The 15593-nt window shown below is 44.1% G+C and overlaps 1 protein-coding gene across 6 annotated transcripts in view; it reads right to left on the bottom strand.

The window, feature by feature from the left end:
• GLIS3 (GLIS family zinc finger 3) overlaps nt 1–15593 on the bottom strand; it is a 438156-nt gene that overhangs the window by 295950 nt on the left and 126613 nt on the right. For 4 of the 6 annotated variants that reach the window (XM_082694388.1, XM_082694389.1, XM_082694391.1 and 1 more), the window contains one exon: nt 2033–2240. The exons of the other annotated variants lie outside the window; for them this stretch is intronic. In XM_082694388.1, coding sequence (XP_082550514.1) covers nt 2033–2240 — 208 coding nt within the window. The remainder of the gene's footprint in view (nt 1–2032; nt 2241–15593) is intronic. 6 annotated transcript variants of the gene reach the window in all.

Genomic DNA, 15593 nt, shown 5'->3' with positions numbered 1-15593 from the left:
ATGTATCCAAATCGGTCACACAGTTGCCTATGGGTGGTAGCATTCAGGATGACGGCCATCCACTAGCGCGTGCTCTTCCGTACTACCCATATTTTCTACAATGAATAACAAGTACATAAATAACCAGGAAAAAACAATAAATCTTACATCATCCTTTGCGGTGATGCACAGAGGCTGTAGGTTTGTCCTTCTTAACAATAAATCTTACAGTGACAGCCATCACTCACAGCGTACAGCGCATGCCCCCTCCCAAGCCACTTCCTCTGGCGTGTCTCCAGTGGAAAACACACAGAGATGATTCCTCTCTCCGTTTTCTCTTTCTCTTTAGACAGCAAAATGCCCTTAAGCTGAACTGCTGCCTCCTACCCTTCTTCCTCCTGACGGAACACACAGACCAATTTAAGGATCACAAATAAATGCAACCTTCCCAGATTGCTAAAAGTAATTTCCATACTTCGCCAAGCCACCTGACCTCGCAACTCCTGTTTCTTTGCTCATCCTGCCAAAGAATTATTTCCATTGGAGGACTCAAAGAATACACAGTCAAAAACATATGTCAATGCATCTTTAAGATGCTGTCCTTTAAGGATATAAAATTATGCTAAGGAATCAAATATGCCAGAAAACACTGAGATAATGACCCTTCTCTGGCCGACCCATGAAAGGAATTGCATAAGGCACGTGGCTGGGGCAGCGCTCGCCCGGCCTACCACCACTTTCTCCGTTAATTATGACTCTCTGCCTTCAAGGCATGGGCTGGACTTGCCACAGAAAGGAAGCTGAAGGCTTTTCAATGACACCTACCACCCGAGTACAGTTAATTTTACATGCAACACTCAGCAAGTCTGAGGAGTCCCTGCAGGCATAATCATCAATGGGAAAATGACAGCAGCAGCTTCCATCACAAAAATTCTTAGGTGAAAAACAAGTTTCCGTCTCATGAAAAAACTGGCATTGGGGGGAAAAAAAAAAAAAGGATCCAGGAACTACGATTTCTGAGTCTCAAGTAGCGGTTGGGAGGACAGGGAGGAAGAGGAGAAAGGTCGGGAGATGACACGGGACCCCACAGCTGTGACACATCTCGGCAGATTCCAGCCTCCAAGAAGAGGAAGCAGAGGCCCATAGAGTCCGATTCCTTTGCAAATGCACAGCTAGAGCAGAGGTAGGACTAACAGGTAAAAACGCTTTCCCCAAGAAGCCTACTTTATAAGATGAAATAATTCATTTCAAACATGGAAATGGACCTTACACATTGCAGTGTTTTGGTTTTATGTCCCCTATAATATCAACCTTGAGAGATATAAAAATGTGTCTGAAAGGGTGATTTCCCTTTCCCATTCAATTCTCTCCCATACGGAATGACACCCAGCATTTATTGAAACCCCCTTATTCTGGCACCTAATCAGACATTATGCTGAAATGCTCTATAATTCATGCGTGAAAGTGTGTCTTCCCAGACACATTATGAAGTCTCGAAATTCATGACTTCTCTCTTTACTTGTTCTACCATCTCCCCAAACTTCAACTATTATATTGTGCAGATAGTAGGTACTTAATAGATATTCAGGTGGCTAGATGGACAGACAAAACAGATGGTGAAGCCTGGGGACACTGCAACCCACACCCTAGAAAATGAGCAGGTAAGAGCTGTATGTGGCCCATCACAATTCTCTAGCCTCACCAAAGTGCCACGTTTACACACTGGGCTTTTGTCACGAAGTCCCAAAAGTCTCAAACCGGGCACTGACTACACTCACACTACAAGACAGCTGGGAGGAAGCCATTCTTCCCAATTAAGAGGATATAATGACACACACTTTGTTTTTATACACGTTCCCCTACAAATGTCAAATTAAAAGAGTTGCTGGAGCAGGTATATGTGTGTGTGTGTGTGTGTGTGTGTGTGTGTGCGTGTGTGTATGTGTGTGTGGTGTGTGTTGTTGTGTAGGCATATGTTCAGGAAGGGAAGGGAAAACACATGTGGGGTGTTATTATACCAGAGGAAGGGAGAAAAAAAAAAGTAACATGAGACCTGGTATCTGAAGGAGGTATATGCAGGCTGGCAGCATTCATTGCCCTCTGTAAGCTAGGACTGATCTGGTTGCATGCTGTAGAGACCTGGCTTGCTGGAGGTGAATTGGGTCCCAGTCGCTGAACCATCATGGGACTGCTGGTGACCACTAGATTGTTGCAGCTGCCTTTTCCAATGGACTTGCACTGAGGCCCAAAGCCAAGAGCCCCTAAAAACAAATGAATCAGGTTAGCTTTCATGTCCCTTACATCAGAAATCAGTAAATACACACATGTGCCCAATTCTCTCAGGACTCCTCTTTCAAGACAGTCCTTGGATCACTTTTTGGTTCATTTTTAGTATTAGTGATACCCAAAGCTTTCTGTATTTCTAATGAGAAAGCCATTGCCACAGTAAAAACCCTTCGATAATTACCATTCATACAAAATGTGCTTACATTTGGCTCCTTCTATGTATAAGTACTCAGTTATGAAGAATCCTATTTTATCATCTCCCTACCTAAAGAGTCAAGGTGGTAAGTCGATGGGATTACTTATATCTAGAAGTTTCTTCTAGAATAGCTGAGATCCTGAATTGCCCACCAAGGAAAGTTGACATGGCCAAATAACACTTATTTAACTGGTTTACTTCCTTCCCATTCTGGCCTTCCAAAAAGTCTCTTTAAAGGGATAAAGTCTGGCTGAGTATCTTCAATCTTGATTTCTCCTCTTCATCTCAGTACACGGTCATTGGACATAGACCCAATTAAAAAAAAAAAAAAACAGGATGAAAGAGCCATAAATAAAACACTTATTCTAAAAGCAGCATGGTAACCAAATTCAACATAGACGTATCGTTTCATTAGTAACAATCTTCAAATGTAGTAAAATGTGGTATATACACAAAGAAGGAAGAGAAAAAAAAAAAAAAAAGAAACCCACAAAAATCTGTGTCATTACAGAGAAGTGAAAACCAAAGAGGAGAAAGTCAAACACAGCCATGACTCATCTATAAAAAAAAAATAATAATAACAATACTGGTTGAATCATTCTAGACATTCTTTTCACATGGATGTCCTTCCTCAAACATTTTTTGCAAACTACCTGGTCAAGTCTCAGTGACTGTACACTGTGTTCCCATCTCAAACAAAAATAAATATGATGTCAGATTTTAACAAATCAGACTCTAAAATTTTCTCATCAAATTCCCCATATTTATCATTGATATATCTGGATCAAAGTAAGTGGAAAATCATCCCAGTAACTTTCCTGAGCCCTAGGGGACATAAGTTCCTATTTTGTTTTTCCAGAAATTAAATCAATAACCAAAAAAAAAAAAAAAATGACTTTGTCATCTTTTGTAACACTCTCTTCCAAGAGCCCACAGAACTAAAGGATAAACAAGACCTTAGGGCAATCACCATGCTCTCGTCAATGAAACCACATCTCCAAAATGCTGAGTGAGTTGCAGTTTTTAGCTGGCAGGAACCTGCTTTTTTAGTCTGGCCCTCTGGGAAATCCCAGTGGTAATTCACTTGCCCAAGGCCACACAGGGATTCAATGACAGCGCCGAAATGGATTCTACTAGGGTGTATTTTCATGGGGCCTGTGTGTTTCAGTTTAGGTACTGGATGCTTAGTTTCTTCCTTGGGTACTTGCCAAGATCATTATTCCAACCGAAATTTCTCTCCGATTTTTTTTTCAGACACTTTTTTTTTTTTTTTTTTCCAGAACCTGCCCTCACCCCCCCTCTCTGCCCCTTCAATCTGATGCATCTTCTTGTGCCTTGAGAGGCCAGTCATAGATAGTGTCTCCGCTTTCAGGACTCACCGTACACTGCACCTTCAGGTCTCTCTATCTTGACACCAGAAATAGTGGGCACCTTTTTACACAATGATCATAAATTTAGTATCTTTGTAAGTTCCAACAAGCTACCTGCCATTTGCCTCTCAAACTCCTTGGAAAGAGGTGATGTGATGGCTCGGAGTCTAGTCCACTATGTGAGACACTTGAATCGCCTCCCCACGTCCCATCACTAGCAGCCATACTATGAAAAGCAACATCAGATGTCAGGTAGTTTGTCAAACTCAGTATCGTCTACTCGTCCGTCATTTAATGTCCGACTCCTTCCCAATAAAAAGGTACTAATATCTGCCTTTAAAACAAATACATGCTGACAGCTGGAACAGCACAACCAAGAAATGCCGCCCGATGACAAAGCACACTGATACTTTCTCTCCTCGAAGCTAAGGTGCCATATGTTATAAGGCCTCGTATTATTTTATGTGCCCGTAAGAACACGCATGGCTGATGAACCTAGAACATGGTATCAAGATTTCAGAGATATTTTGATGTGGAAATATGCACCCCTTAGAATCATTAAATACAAGTAGGATTATTGAAACTTTTCATTTAACCCTCATCTTGTTCATGCTCTCCTCTCTGCCTGCAACACCCTTCCCCTAACTTGTCCAACTACTGAGCTCCTCATCTTCACACTCTTGACTCAAAGGTCACCTCCTCTCTGGCTGCCCCTGCCCCACTGCCAGCTGGGCAGATGTGACCAAGTCCTCCTTTTGACCGCGCCCCCCCCCCCATCTCTCATAACACATCTGCCTCAGCACCGTTAGGGAACTCTCAGTTTGACATGCCTGCCACGTTCTCCTCTTATATTTTATCGCATCTGAAGACAAAGACCTTGTCTGAGGCAGCTCTGCTTCCTCGGCACCTAGCCCAGGGCCTGTACCACGTACACACAAAAGTCTGCCGTTGAAGTTCAGAATGAGTGAATGTGGATACAGAGAACAGATTAGTGGCTCCAGGGAGAGGGGTGGTCAAGGGGACCTACAGTTCCCAGTTATAAAATACATAAGTCCTGGGCATGTAATGGACAGCACGGTGACTGTACTTAGTAATATAGTATTGCATACTGCAAGTTATTAAGGAAGTAAATCTGAAAAGTCCTCATCACGAGAAAGAGAAGGAAAACAATGTGTGTGACTGTGTGTGGAGACCGGTGGCCCATGGCCTTACTGTGCTGATCATTTCACAGTGCCTGTAAAAAGTGAATCACTATGTCACACACCTGAAACTATTAGAATGTTACATGTCAATGATACCTCAATGAACAAAAACTTTAATGAATGAATGAAAATAAAAGACAGTTGTACATGAATATTAAATACTCACACATTATTTCCACTGAAACCCTCCTGGTTTGTTTTTCTAAAACGGCGCTGGTTTTCAAAAACAAACTCCAACTAAGCCAGTCCCCTGATGCTCCCCCACAGTACCCGGAACTCGGTCAGAACTGAAGATGAAGCCCCACAGGGAACATCCTTACAAACCCATCTTCCTGGGCCAGAACTGTATGCTGGTCAAGGCTGCCTTTGTAACTCTCTAGCCCCGATTCACACATTCTGACAATCTTCCCACTCTGGAATACGGAGACCCTGACCCTCCCTTTCCCAGTATCCCCATCGCTTTGGCTCCTCCACCTCCTATCCCAAATCCACTGGCCACCGTGAACCTCCTGTAACCACAGAGGAATGACAGCTTCTGAGAGATATCATAAATGGCACCCTTGAAGCACCAGGGTGAACAATAAGTTTATGGGAAACAAGTAATGTCTGTGGCCCAGCTGTGAGAATGTTCTGGAAAATGGCATCATCTGTCTCACAAGCGGAGGCAAAGAATAGCTTGACTAAGACCCAAATGCAACCATCAAACTCCAGTGTTGTTCTCATAGTGTCAAATGCAATGGCCACCACCAGACTGCTTGGAACCATGCTGGGCTCTGGGGTCTGGGCCCTGGAGATGGCCTGTCTTGGCGCCGCCCCCTGCACCCGTGCTGGTCCTGTGACTCCAGCAATTACCGAAGCATCCATATGCTTTCCCACCTGTAAAGTGGGAACCTCAAATAACATTGCCTCTTGAAATTACTGTGCATCTCGTATTCATTGAACACACAAAGGACTCCAGAGCACACCTTCTACCGTGTACTAGGTACTCAACGGACGTCAGATGTTATTGTCGGGACTCTTACTATCACTGCTCATGCCCTTGCTGCTTTTTTGTTCCACTCTCTTTCCTGAAGAAGAAAACAGTTCCTTATAATTCTTTGCACAAAACAAGATAGTAAATGATGCTATTTAATTCTCTACACGCTTCCAGTATTCTCTCTGCTTCAAGGCTCAAGCCAACTTTTTTTAAAAACCAGGTGTCACCACAGATAGAAGAAAACTTTTCAACTGGCCAAGTTTGAATGTTCCTTGGCTTGTCATTCCCTGAAAACAAACCATACAGCTTTTCTGTCTACCAGATGTGCCAACTACTTGTGTGCCGGTTTTCGTTTTGAAATACCGCTTATTTTTAGAGGCTGCATGATGTTTTTTAAAATGTGTTTACTGCTCAAACTAGGATCCGAGTAGATGGCCTTCTGAGTACTATATACATTCCAGCCCAGATCACTGCGTGCTGGTGGGAAGTACAAATGGAGTACCTTCCTGAGTTTCTGCACTGAGAGGTCATCTTAGCAGGGGCATGTTTTTAATTAACATCTTCATTAGTTAAAAGTGTTCTCTTGAAGTCAAACAGTTGTTTGTGTAACAGTTACCCCTGCTGAGGCTACATCCCTCAGAAGGTTTTGTGGTTATCCACTGGTTCCTCTAAAAATGACACGGATATGGGGAGGGGGACAGATACGGCATATACTTGGGGGGAGTTTGGGAGAACTAATCACAGTTTCTTTGGCTGTTACTGTTCATTCAACTGAAGGCCAGCCATAAGCCAAGGAGTTCCTGGAGACAGATGGACAGAGAATCGGGCCCCATGGAGCCCTTATTCTGGCTACAGAGATGGACACCAAACCAACTGTTCCTTAAAAAAGAGGTGATCCCTGCTTCTAGAGTGGATCACGGGAGGTGGCTTTCCGTGTAGTTCAAACATGACCAAATAAAAGCACTTTCTCTATGGTTCAACCTAACACAAATCCAGGGTGTTATAGAGACAGAAATAATACTACACATCAGGATCTGGGTCCTGCCTCCCCAGCTCACTGGCTGTGTGACAATGGGCAAGGTCTTTAAAGTCTCTGTACCTCAGTGTCCTATCCCTAAAATGAGGACAGTAGTAGTACCTAACTCATCGGGTTGTTAATGAGGATTAGAAGAGTAAGTATGGGGGCACCTGGGTGGCTCAGTGGGTTGGGGCCTCTGCCTTCGGCTCAGGTCATGATCCCAGGGTCCTGGGATCGCATCCGGCTCTTTGCTCAGCGGGGAGCCTGCTTCCTCCTCTCTCTCTGCCTACTTGAGATCTCTCTCAGTTAAATAAATGGAAAAATCTTTAAAAAAAAAAAAAAAGAGTAAGTATGTGTTAGTACGTGCCCCACCACCATACATTGCCAATACATCATATATCATAATGTCTTACCACCTCTAAAGATCTGGGTTTCCTTCCCAGCCTTTCACTTTAAAACACTGCAAAACTCTAGGGGGACCTGGATGGCTCAGTCAGTTAAGCTTCTGCCTTCGGCTCAGGTCATGATCTCTGGTTCCTGGGATTGAGTCCCGAGCTGGGCTCCTTGCTCAATGGGAAGTCGACGCCTCCCTGTGCCCCTCCCTGCTGCTTGTGTTCTCTCTCACTACCTCTCTCTCTCTCTCTCTCTAATAAATATATAAAATCTTTTAAAAATTTTTCAAAACTATAGAAAAGTTGCAAGAATTGGACAATAAACTGTTTTGTCTATTAATAAATTTTATTTACCTCTTTATCTGTCCATATCCCTTCTATGTAAGCTTACTGTATTATTACTAATTTGTTGAACCATTTAAGAATAAGTCATAGATTTCTGTCCTTCACTGCTAAATACATAAAACCATAGCAAAATCGCCAAATTCAAGACATTTAGCAAGGACATAATAATGGCATGTAATATACCATTGTTATTCAAGTATTCAAATATTACCAATTATTCCAAGAACAGCCTATAGAGCAAGTGTTTTCCAGTCCAGGATCATGCATTTCAAGGAAAGGTTTTAGACTCATGCTGAGGTAGGTTAGTAAGTCACCGCACATCAGGGCACTGAATGCAAATAGAAAAGTAGAAAAACAGAAAAGGAAAAAAAACAAGTGCAAATAGGCACAACAGTTATGAGCATGGGTGAGCTCCCCAGCTCCACCATGGCCTGGCCACGTGACCTTAGACAAGTTACTTAACCTCTCTGTGCCTCACTGTCCTGATCTCTAAAATGGGATTAATACTAGTGCACATCTCATGAGTTGTTTTGAGGGTTAAAAGATCTAACGTAAGTCATATGTTTAGTGATTTGGCACTTAATAAATACACTGTAAGTTTTAATTATATTTTATTTTAAAGCACTTATTTCTGGTGCTTTCTGATATTGTCTATAGCAACTCTTTTCTCCAGAGTGACCGGGGACTAAAGGCTGACACTTCCCCTTCTAAGACCTTCTCCTCAACACACAATAGACTTGTCCTTCTCTAGATAGGCCCCAGGCTTCAGGCCTCCCTTTTTCCTCATTGCCATTCTACCTTATTCTTAGATTCTCTCCAGCCTTCATTCATATGCCTCCCTAAAACTAGAAATAAGAAATTCTTGCATACTAAACATACTCAGCTTGCTATGCCGTGTTTTGTCAAATTGGTAACGTTTCACTGCTGAGATACAGTAGTGACAACTTAATGACTATATGTGAGTGTGTCGAGTGTTACTCTGAAATACATCAAGGCATGGGTAAATGGCTAAGAACACCAAATGGTGAGAATCGGAATGACATGACTGGTTTTCTATTCAGGGGTAAAGCATTTCAATTCAGCAAATGTTACAAATGCTCAAAACTGCACAAGACCTGTGGGAGGTAAGGAATACTGACAGAGCATCCTGCCTCCATGGAACTTACAATCTGTAGAGACAAAGCACGCACACCTAGGAACAATCAGATAATGACCAGGGCCCGTGTAGGATTAAGCACGAAACTGAATCCTAGAAACAGGCATTCAGAGACGGGAGAAAAATCCAAGTACCAGACAGTTCCACCAAGAATAATAATTTTAACCACAAAGGCATTTCCCAAAATTCTTCAGGAAGTCCAAGGATCTTCAATGGAAACATAAGGCAAGGTCATGGAGAGATCCACAGTCAAACCGCTTTGGGAAACCCTAACACAGTGAAGGTGAACTACATCTTTATATTACAGAGCCTTTACTTTCAGAGCCTTTAAAAATGCAAGCGCATGTAACTCCCAGAGGAGCAAATAATATGCAATATATTTTTTTTTTCTTTCCCTGTGAGCTCACCCAAGACTGATATTCAAAAACAGCCTTTGGAAAACAATGAGCTAGAAATGAAGGAAGAATGAACACATGAACAAGAAGGAGATGGTAGTCATGGAAACAGAAGGGCTCAGGCACGGCGTTTACTGGGGCGAAAGGAAGAGAAGTCAGGGCTGCCTGCAGGAGGCGACTCTGTCTGGCCATGAGAAAGAAGCAGACGGACCGTGGGCCACCTGGATGGTGTGTGTTCCCCAACAGCTCCGCACCTCGTTGCCTATCCGTGCTACCAGGGAAGCTCTTCAAAACTGCAAATTCACAGGCTCCACCTCAAACCAACGAAGCCCGATGACAGGCTAGTGCTGTGGCCTGCCTCCCTGGAAGCTTCGCTGTCCCGAGACTCATCTGGAGGACTCAGGGACAAAAGCTGCAGGAGCACATGAACCAGAAGCAAGCCACGTGCTGGCAAACGACAGAATGCAGAAGGCGGCAGTTATGGGAGCGAGCTAGAGTAAGGCTGGAGATTTCATAACTGGGAGATAAGGATTCAGGAGACCACATTTGAAAAGGGGGGGGGAGGATCCCCTAAAGCCTAACTTTCATGACTCCATTCCAGAGTGAGTTACCCCGTCCCAGCCAATGAACAGGCCAAAGCCGAATCCAGATTAAAGAAGATTCCCACGAGTTGTGCATTTCTCCTACCACTCTGCCCTTCGGAGTGCAGCTGGCACCTACCAAGCTTACCCCACAAAGGATATAACTTTCACACCCACACTCTGCTAACCTTAGTCAGCATTCAGGAATGCTGGCCCCCAAGTATGGAATTGCTAGCATTACTCATTTCATTTGATCCCTGCATTAAATGGAATCGTATTTATACCTCGAGAGATTAAAAAATATCATATTCCCTTCTGTACCACTTAGTGCCCTGGATTCCTGGACATGAAGCCTCAATCCATCTCCCCACCACCGGGCCCTCCTGATAAGATGTTATTAATACACTGCTCCCAACCACCTCATAAAGATGTAAAGATATATTAAACAACATTCCCCAAGTTTATATGCTAAAGTCCCATCAGTCAGCTATTGTACATCAATTATCAACTAATTAGTACAGAGTGCTTATGCTGACCCTTCTGTTCTCCTTTGTAATGATTTGCCAAGTTAACTGAAAGCTGCTGGGCTCCGCAGAGACTCTCAGTTTAGCAAGAGTGTTAAATAAAGTTCACCAACAATTAGCCTAGAAAACCAAAGAGGAAATGTAAGCACATTTTACTGCTTTTCCCTGGACAAATTTTCGAACAATCCCATGGGAAGAGAGTAGATCTATTGTTTCAATAAGCAAATCAGAGCTCGGCAAGGCGGAAGCAGCAGCAGAGGAGCCGAGCAGGCCGGAAGGGACTGCTCGGTGCTGGGTTATTTGTGTACCGCGGCTCTGATGGCAGAGCCAGAGTGTGTGCTCCGAGGTGTGCCGGCCCACCGACCGGCCAGACGATGCTTGCTTACCGTCTGATTTCACAGGGTTAAAGCAGGGGAGTGATCTGCGAACGTGAAGGGGTTCAAGATGCAGTTCTTACGTGGGCTCTGTTAAGACAGGGCTTCCCCCAACAGTAAGAAAGGCCCGGAGCAGAGGAGGGGCGGTGCACACTTGAATGGGAGGAAACCACCTCTGTCCCCCTTGGTCAGGTCGTATTGATCGAGCACGCTCTGTGGGCTTGGTGCCGTGCTGCCAGTGGAGCCTCAGGCCGTTGAGCTTCCCCACAAGAGCTTCTGACCAGCTGGAGAGAATTTTAAGCAACACGTGCAACAATGAAGAACACCCGATCTTCAGCTGGGTCGCCGAGCTGCTGAGCACACGCGGAGTCCAGGCAAGAACAAGATCTGCACGCACCAGAGGGGGCGCTGTGGAGCAGTAGACCCGGTCCGAGCCCCTGGACGCTGCGCGGGCCAGAGTGGCAGAGGGCAAGTGGCGGGCAAGCAGCGTGGGCCAGCGGCGAGAAAAATGCTAGGGCCAGAAGGGCTTCACTCCCCAGCCGCGTGACCTTGGGCCAGTTCCCTAAACTCTCTGTGCCTCTGTTTCCTAACCTGGAAAATGGAGATGGGACTTGCACCTACCTCCCTAATGCTGTCTGGAGAATTAACGACCCAATGTATGTAAAACACGGAGAATAGTGCCCAGCACACAGGCTGTATTCTGTGAGCCCTGGGTATTCCCATTTATTGAAGGATTACCAGATTATATAGGACCTCCAAGGCCAACCTTCTCACCCCCCACCAAAAATGCTATAGGAGGTGTATAGGCATGGGTGTGGTGAAGATCTATGAGGGGGATAGTCCAACTACTTCCCGCACATATGGAAACAGAGCAAAGACTAGAGGCAGGAAACCAAGCTAGGGAGATACTGCTATGATCTCAGGTGCAGGGCTGAGGCCCTGGGACAGGTCGGGCAGAAGCAGAGGCAGAACAACCCCAAATGGCCTTATAAAGGAAACAAAAAAGAAGGTTGTTAAAGGGCCTGTCAGAATTCCAAACTCCAATTCCAGGGCCTGTACTAGATTCCAAACCCTTCTCCAGAAATCAAGATCATGTCTTCCCCCCTCCAAGTTAACCAAAAGATGGAATGAGAAAAGGCAAAGCTGCCCAACGGTGAGACCGCTCCCTGTATGGACCAGGGGGGACTACACTTGTTGACAGGTCTTTGTCCTTGCATTACTCAACGGATGGGAATATTAATTTGCCTTCCTTTCTCTACACACGCACACTCAACATAAGGCAGTGTAGTCTAAACTATTCAATATAAACCAATGAACTTTTTTTTTCCAGCATCTAAGAGCTGGTTCAGGGGCAAATCCCATTCACTCCTTCATATTGGAGATGACTTCTTAGTTCTCAAAGTCAAGGCTATATAGTTATCATTAAAAGCTGCTAGGCTAACCTTTGTTTTCCTTCAAGCAATAATTCCTCAAAACTGTCCAAAGGGACACATACTCTACGACAAATATTTTCTGTTACATATGCTACATGGGCCTGCAAGTCCAGATGGGATGCCCAGAAGCATGAGACCCAGAGAAAAGGCAGATGATTATGGAGATTACACTTTCTCACAATAAAAATTCAATCACCCGTCTTCTAGAACCAGACAGTACCCAGCTTCCTATACCCAGAAGTCCCCCAGGGCTGCTCATTGTGCCTCTAGGCTGTAGATTCTGGACTCGATGCTCTAAAGCCCATTGGCAGTCCAGGAATATGGCAGGAAAATTTGTTGAGCTAGGATGTGTAATTGGTACTCCTTTGTCTGAGAGAAGTTATTCTCAGAGACCTAAAAAGTAGATACTGTTTGATGGCATCCTCTTTCCTAGTTCTGTGCAGAACCCTAAATCCACTGCAATTATCCAGGTGCTAAAAAAGCTATGGGGACAGAGAGGATTGCCCCTGAGGAGGAAGCCAGGAGAAGGGGAGGGCACCCAAAGTCAAGGAAGGCAGTGTGTGCGTGTTGGGGGAGAGGGGGCTCGTGGCGGCACGACAAACGTACAAAGGGCAGACTCCAGGCCTGCGCTCCAGCTGCAGCAGGTCCCTGCGCCCAAGCAATGTACACAGCAGCAACTTCTGGCCTTGGCCAGTGGGTACCTCCGCAAGACCCTGTGGACCATGAATCAGGAAAGCTCTTAGCATGCTCTGCTCTGTACAAGGATGCTGGGATCTTGTCTCACCCTGGCAAGGCATCAGGCACCCCAGGCAAAAATGACTGAGATTAGATTTCTTGCTCATCAACAAGATGGGGTCTTGGAAGCCCATATGTTTTGGTTTAAAATAAATAATTCAAAAAAACACATTTCTTGTACATGCATTGGTGAAGTAAATTACGAAGGTATCTCTAAAATATTTTCACTGAGAGGGAGCCTAGTGGCTCAATCAGGTAAGCGTCCGACTCTTGGTTGTAGCTCAGGTCATGCTCTCAGGGTCGTGAGATCGAGCCCCATATAGGGCTCTACACTCAGCATGGAATCTGCTTGAGATTCTCTCTCTCCCTCTCCCTTTCCCCCTCGACCCCCAAATGAGCATGCGTGCACGTGCTCTCTCGCTGTCTCTCTAAAAAAAAAAATTAAAAATAAAATATTTTCAGGAGGATGACTGTTTAGATATAAATCTTAGCAAGACCACTCTAAATTCTCAAAATATAGTCCATATAATCTGCATCCAAATAAACCTACCCCATCTAGTCTATAAAATCAGTCAGTGCTTAGAGATGTGCATGTTTCAGAGTCACAGACTTGGAGAAATCAAATTACATTTTAAGGCTGAGGAGTTAGTGAGAAAATAGATCACTTGGGCAGAAGTTCACAGGTGTCCCATTCCCTTTCTTCTCTCTCATAGCTGTTAAATACTAATTAGCCAAACCTACTCTTTTAGGTACTCACCTTGTGAAATATCTAGAAAACAATAGTAGTAAAAGGGGGGGTATATCTTTTCTTTGGTCGTCTTCTATCAAGCACACCACGCTTACCTGTGGGGAAACCATCTCAAGGTTCAAAAGAGATCTTGCTCCTTGTTCAGAACTCTAGGACCAAGGGAATGGACAGCTTTTTCCTTCCCTGTTTAAACACAGTGAGCACCTTTGTTTGGAAAGATTTTCCCACTACCTTCTTTCAAAAATGTGTCCGAACGGCTTGGGGGAGGGTGGGAAAACATGGCAGCTGACATGGTTGTTATTGTACCTCAGGTGAGCCGGCGGAGGAATGAAGGTTGAGAAATCCTGCTCCATGAAGACTGGCTGCTCTGTCATCCGACACCAGCAGCACAAGGAACTGAGGTAACACCTCCGTCCAGAGGAGGAAAGAATAGAGTCCGAAAGAAATTTGTAAAGAAGACATATAATTCAGCTCGACTCATTTGTTTTTTTGACATGTAGCCTTGAAAAGAACAATTTTGCCACAGAGTCTTGGCAAATACAAAGTGATTTTCTGATAAGTTTTAACATGCATTTTACTAAATGCGTGAAGAGAGAGTGAGGAAGAGAAAGGCCAGGTATCCAAAGACGGGGAGGCTGTCAGGTCTCTCTTTTTCTGTGTCATTTTTGTTTAGTCGGTCAAATGAAAATTCAAAACCATATAATTAGACGGTTGTTTATACATGATTAAGCATGAGCTCATTGGACTTTACACGCCAAAAAGTCAGAGATGTGGTTAAGGGCAAGAAGGAACTATTAATAAAAGGAAATAAAGCTGTAATACATTTTTCACTTATGAATAAAAATAATTCAAAGGTCTCTAGATGGAAAAAGAAAGAAAAAAAATCAACCATGAGTAGGGGCAAGAAACCAGATAATTTTATAAATGGTTAGAATTCATGTGATATAAAACATAAACCACTGGTACAAAAAAGCTTTTCTTCTTCCTCTATGATTCTAATCCTATTTTTGCTTCTCGTAAACATAACTCACAATGAGAGCATAACAAAACTTACCTGTATTATATTTCTCTAGAATTGTTCTGGGAAATATTTAAGCAAGAACATGTTCTGCATTCAAAAGAGTTACTTGTTCTCTTCATAACTGTCTTCACCAGTAATCCTCTCTGGAGAAACCAAGAGCTGGCAGCTTCCTTGAAAAAGGCAAGTGTCCTTCATTTTCTACAAATGCAGAGTTTTTCTTTCCCAAATGAAGTGAGCCCATCAAAAGCAAGGTTTAATGGGCCATAAACTTCATATAGGTAAAGGAGACCTTTCCAGATCTCTCAGAGAATCTGAGATCAGAGCTTGGGGCTTTCAAAAGTAGTGAATCAACTGCTCACAGAGATCAAACACCGAGCTCTGGATGAGGTCAGTGGGCAAGTCTTTCAGATCAGGAAGAGAATGAACTGATCCAGGATCAGCCTACTTATTCCACCTTAGGTAAGATCTTCGAGCCACTACTACAAACTCCCCCTGCTGCGAATATACACCAATCGGGTCACCCCCAGAGGCCACCCAGACAAACACTAAACAAACCCCAGAGACCGTATGACTGTGTGTCCTATATTCTACAACCGAACAACTCCTTGGGTTGCCAAGGACTGGTACCTTCGCACATAACTACTGTGATATTCAGTAGAGCCTACTGATCAGAATGGGTAAAGCCCATGGGAAACCCAACAGACAGGACTTAAGACTCAGGGGGAAATGAATCTACTAACACTCAAAAAGCCCACAATTCCTAAGAAACATAAATATTGACTTTTTCAGCCTCTGAGAGCAATGTCTCCAAGCCCTATCAGTTCCCAATCAGTCAGAGAGACCTTCCATCTCTACCACCCAC

The sequence above is a fragment of the Mustela nivalis genome, assembly GCF_964662115.1.
Source record: "Mustela nivalis genome assembly, chromosome: 13".
Lineage (NCBI taxonomy): Eukaryota > Metazoa > Chordata > Mammalia > Carnivora > Mustelidae > Mustela > Mustela nivalis.
The sequence above is the reverse complement of the archived record's forward strand: the minus strand, read 5'-3'. Positions and strand labels throughout refer to the sequence as shown.